The sequence below is a fragment of the Penaeus vannamei genome, chromosome 15 (assembly GCF_042767895.1).
Source record: "Penaeus vannamei isolate JL-2024 chromosome 15, ASM4276789v1, whole genome shotgun sequence".
NCBI classification, from domain to species: domain Eukaryota; kingdom Metazoa; phylum Arthropoda; class Malacostraca; order Decapoda; family Penaeidae; genus Penaeus; species Penaeus vannamei.
In genome coordinates this window covers 33,681,022-33,686,021 of record NC_091563.1, presented here as the reverse complement: position 1 = coordinate 33,686,021, position 5,000 = coordinate 33,681,022, and the positions used below count along the sequence as shown (strand labels likewise).

The window sequence follows — 5,000 nt, the reverse complement described above, 5'->3', positions numbered from 1 at the left end:
ATCTCGTCCTAGTATAAAGGCTTAATAGTCCATCCAATGTAAACTTTCCTAGCCCACTATACACCTATCTGTACCTTATTTCCTCCTGTGTACTGTATACATATTCTCCTTTTCATTGTTTGTGATTTGTTTCTTTTCCTCATCATATAAATATCTTATATCTATTTTCTGGTTGGTGTTGCCTTCCATACCTCTGTCCTTGTATATATCTACCCCCTTTTGTAAGTAGTCGCTCTTCGATCCGTATATAATCCTTCTTTCGTTCCGATAAATACATTGAAATTCCACTGGCGGATATGAATTCTATATCAATTCTTCTATTTCGTTGCAGGACATTGCTGAATAGAACCATTTATATAAACTCCCATCGACCTGTCTCGTATTGGGAAATATATCTCTTTTTCATGTCCTCCCTTCGCATTGCAAACATTTCTTGCACAATTCCACGTAAGCCAATCTACCGCAATCCCCATGCAAATGCTTAACCCACGCCCATGCATACACAATATGCTCCACCCCCTGTGAATTCGTCCAATATCCCTCTTTTACGTATGTCATTATCCAACTCCTGCAAGCAAATTTTTACCTTCCCTCATTTAAATAGAATCTATCTACCTTCTAAAGAAACATCCCGCCCCACTATAAAACACACCTAAACCCCACTCCTGTATCAACACACCCCACCCCCATTCCCATGTAAACTAACTAACCCCACTCCCATACAAACGCGCCCCAGCCCATTCCCCGCAAGGACCCCCCCCCCCCCCACTATCCTTATAAGCGAAGATCCCCGCGCATCCCCTCTGAGTGCAGCCACTCCGCGCACCCCCTCCCCCCTCCCCAGCCCCCCAACCACCACGCCCCCTACCCTTCCTCCCCTCAGCTGGAACTACAAGCCATACCAGACGGCGCTGAAACCCTGGCGTGTCAACTGTGGTGGTGTTGTGGCTTGTCGTCGGGCTTGGTTTTAAAGGTACCCTTCTGTAAGCTTAGCGAGTCGCCTCATCTCGTGTTTCCCCGAAGGTGTAATCAGAGTAATGTCTCCGCAAACCACGCTGCGCAAATGTTGGCCCGCATTCGTGAATTAGTTGGTGTTTACGAAAGAAAAACAAAAAAAATAATGGAGGCAAAGGCGATCAGAGGTACATTTCATGGAATGCTTTTACCATTTATATTATTAATAGTATCATTTTTATACAAAAGGAGGCCATAAGCAAAGTGTTTACTAAAGATTACTGTTTACCATGTGCTAATGAAGACAATTGTTTTCCTGTTTCTCGAGTTGCATGCACGATGATCAATTCCCTTTAGGCAATCAAGTTGTGTCTGTATGAACAATGACCATTTTTAGGGCGAGAATTCCCAAATATCGATGTCTACTGGGCGTGAAGACATACAAGACGTTATTTACAAAACAAAACACTTGTTTGCACGCCCGCGTTTCTCTGGGTAATTGCACAGAGCTTCATGCACCAGGCGTTCAGGCAGGCGCTCAATTCCTCATTGTTCATGCAAAGCTTAGTTCATTAGAGCTCTACGGGCGAATGTCTATAAACCTAATGTCCATTTATATACGTCCGTTCTGCCTTAAGCATAGCACTACAAGCTTATTACTAACTTCTAAGTGTTGAAACCTGTGGAAGTTTTAATTGGTGCTCACACACCTCTGTGCACACAGCGACTTCCACGCCAATGCTTAAAGCAACAGCATCTTACCGTGTCCTAATCTCCCTGTATTTCCTTCCAGAATATCCCGAGCGTTATTAGCAAGCGTTCGGATTGCAGCTTCCGGATGCAGCATAACAATGAGATAACAAAGCCCGGTCAAGTTATGAAATCATAACAAGAATCCTTTAAGAACAAAGCACCGCCGTAGCCGGGTGGCCGCTGGCTCGAGTGTTACCAAGCGCTCCTCGGGCCGAGCACAAGGGCCGTTCGAGTGCGCAGTGTTCCGGAAGAGCACAGGGAAGGCATGGGCGGCCGACGAGGGGGACACGGCACGCGGACGGCGACGAGGATGCGGAGAGAGACCAGTCCGCCTCCACTGCGGATCCGACACTCTCACCTGATCAATAACAACACACACTCGGAAGCCGCTGCAACAGGACGAAACACTGTGGGAAATCTGCAACGCGGCTCAACAACACGCTATCCAGTTCTGCATTATCGAATTGGTGAGTAAGTGATGTGTGGCGAGTAAAAATTACGTATTGTAATGGATTGGTGAATAAGTTTTGTGAAGTCGTAGTAGGCATCGTTAAGGCGATTTTGGTGAGTCAGTATAGTATGGGGAGTGAGTTGAGGTGAATAAGTGACCTGTGGTGAGTCTGAATGAGCTTTGACGAGTGAATGATAGGTCATGAATAAATAAGCATCGTTCCACTGTGGTACTGTATAATGAGTCAATGACTTACTCATGACATGCCTGTGAGTAAATCATTCGAATATAAGCTATAGTAAATCACTGGATGAGTATCAATGAATCAGATGAGTCAAAGGAATGCCAAAACGACAGATGGAGACATGCTGAGTCAGAACAAAAACAGCCATGAATAAATTACAATCCCAAAAATGCCAAAACGAGAAGAGCGACGCCAGTAAACGAAGCGCATGGTCGTGGGGAACTGAACCGGTGTGTGGCAGTGACGAGGCGATGTTCCGGGGAGACACAGCGCCCGTCAGTGTGAATGAGTGTGAAGCGACTGCGATGAATTAGTATGTTCGCTGCAGTGAGTCAGAGAGGGACGGCGTCGGGGAGTCTGTGTCCCAGGCTATGGCGAGTCCCGTTTGTAAACAGTGCCAGCGAGTCCGTTTGTAAACAGTGCCACGTCTGCGAGGTGTGCTGAGCCCCGGGAATAAGCTGCAGTGAAAGAAAGACGGTGTGTATCCATATGTTTTTTCTCCTCTTTTTTAAACCCCTTCTGCATCATTTTATCTTGCTGGACACTTATATATGTGTTTAGGTTTGTTTTTAGTTATATGTTGGTCCACCATTATAGTTATGGTTATTATTGTGTATCCTTATAGAGCTAACACTCAGAGATCTGAATCGTAAGTATCATGCCTTATATAAAACAGCCTATATTTCTACTTACACGTGCCTTTGTGTCTGTATGCCTAGACGGTAAGCTCCCTGTGCCTTCTCTCTACGCATCTTATCAGCTTATCAAGCACACTAATCCATCTTGCTTTCGCTATCAACTCTGTCTTACCGAAGCGATGCATTGAGGTCAACTTTTCCCCCCTATTGACCCCAACCAATTGTGCAATAGATGCTAGAATTTCCCCTATTGATCACATGACTGTGACGTCACTACTGGAGTTTGTGTAAAGCAGTGACTGGGCTGGTGCCGAGGGAGAGCGAAGGGGAGGCCAAGCGCAGGTGCCGAGGAAGAGAGCGAGAGAAAGAGAGAGAGAGAGAGGGAGGGAGGGAGAGAAAGAGAGAGCGAGAGGGAGGGAGGAAGAGAAAGAGAGAGAGTCAGCGAGAGAGAGGCGGAAGGACTAGGGACTGGAAGAGAGCTGACGAGAGAAAGGAGGGAAGAGAGGCGGTTAAAAAAGGGGAGAAAGAGAGAAAGAACACTGAGAGAAGAAGAGGGGGAGGGAAGGAGAGGAGATGAGAGGGGGAAAGGGTCCAGAAGTGAAAAAATATATATATTGAGTAGATAAGTGGACTCACGGCCAGATAGACAAACAAGTAGATAGATACATCGACAAAAATCTAAATTCAATAAGTTTTAGATAGACAGATACACAACAAGACTAACTGATAGATAAAAAGTTATAGAGAAATGGAATTAGGAAGTAAGAACAAAGTAAATGCGGGGGGGGGGGGGGAGCGATCGGGTGAATTGGAACAAAAGCAAAGGAGAAGGGAAAGAAGAGAGATAGATAGATGGGAGAAAGAGGAAAGAAGGAGATGAGAGAGGAAAGGGAAGAGAGAGAGAGAGAGAGAGAGAGAGAGAGAGAGAGAGAGAGAGAGAGAGAGAGAGAGAGAGAGAGAGAGAGAGAGAGAGAGAGAGAGAGAGAGAGAGAGAGAAGGAAGAGAGAGAGAGAGAGAGAGAGAGAGAGAGAGAGAGAGAGAGAGAGAGAGAGAGAGAGAGAGAGAGAGAGAGAGAGAGAGAGAGAGAGAGAGAGAGAGAGAGAGAGAGAGAGAGAGAGAGAGAGAGAGAGAGAGAGAGAGAGAGAGAGAGAGAGAGAGAGAGAGAGAGAGAGAGAGAGAGAGAGAGAGAGAGAGAGAGAGAGAGAGAGAGAGAGAGAGAGAGAGAGAGAGAGAGAGAGAGAGAGAGAGAGAGAGAGAGAGAGAGAGAGAGAGAGAGAGAGAGAGAGAGAGAGAGAGAGAGAGAGAGAGAGAGGAGAGAGAGAGAGAGAGAGAAGGAAGAGAGGGAGAGAGAGAGAGAGAGAGAGAGAGAGAGAGAGAGAGAGAGAGAGAGAGAGAGAGAGAGAGAGAGTGAGAGAGAGAGAGAGAGAGAGAGAGAGAGAAGGAAGAGAGGGAGAGAGAGAGAAGGAAGAGAGGGAGAGAGAGAGAGAGAGAGAGAGAGAGAGAGAGAGAGAGAGAGAGAGAGAGAGAGAGAGAGAGAAGAGAGAGAGAGAGAGAGAGAAGAAAGAAAAGAGAAAAGAAAAAAGAGAAAAGACATAAGACATGAGAGAAGAAAGACAAGAAAAGAAAAAGAAAAACAAGAGAAAAGAGAGAAAGGAAAAGAGAGAACGATCCGACGTATTGATGCCGCAGCAAACAAATCATTTCGCTGAAAGACTCTCCTCGGTCTGAACCCAAGTCCTTGACCCGAGTTTTCTTCAGCCCGAGGAGGTAATTCTCGAAAAATACTTTCATGAATTATTAAAAGCTCATAATCTTTTCTTTTTTTTAAATGTAATTATGACGATGAATGTCGAAGAGAGAAAGTTGGAAATGTAATTATGACGATGAATGTCGAAGAGAGAAAGTTGGAAATGTATGTATAATCGAGTGTGTGTAATTTCTTTGTTTGTTTTAGTGCGTG

At 45.4% G+C, this 5,000-nt stretch overlaps 2 protein-coding genes across 8 annotated transcripts in view; one reads left to right on the top strand and one right to left on the bottom strand.

Annotated features, from left to right (window-relative positions):
• Positions 1–5,000, bottom strand: part of LOC113813925 (uncharacterized) — a 61,066-nt gene that overhangs the window by 47,015 nt on the left and 9,051 nt on the right. The window contains exon 1 of one of the 6 annotated variants that reach the window (XM_070130658.1): positions 3,096–3,302. The exons of 1 other annotated variant lie outside the window; for it this stretch is intronic. In XM_070130658.1, the coding sequence (XP_069986759.1) occupies positions 3,096–3,154 (59 nt within the window). In that variant the 5' untranslated portion in view covers positions 3,155–3,302. Of the gene's footprint in view, positions 1–1,716; positions 1,848–3,095; positions 3,303–5,000 lie in introns of those variants that run through there. 4 more of the 6 variants (XM_070130662.1, XM_070130659.1, XM_070130661.1 and 1 more) reach the window with 4 other exon arrangements.
• Positions 2,037–5,000, top strand: part of LOC113813935 (alpha-(1,3)-fucosyltransferase C) — an 8,774-nt gene continuing 5,810 nt past the window's right edge. The window contains exon 1 of one of the 2 annotated variants that reach the window (XM_070130656.1): positions 2,037–2,174. The gene's annotated coding sequence lies outside the window, so the exon portion shown is untranslated. Of the gene's footprint in view, positions 2,175–2,639; positions 2,880–5,000 lie in introns of those variants that run through there. The other variant, XM_070130657.1, reaches the window with a different exon arrangement.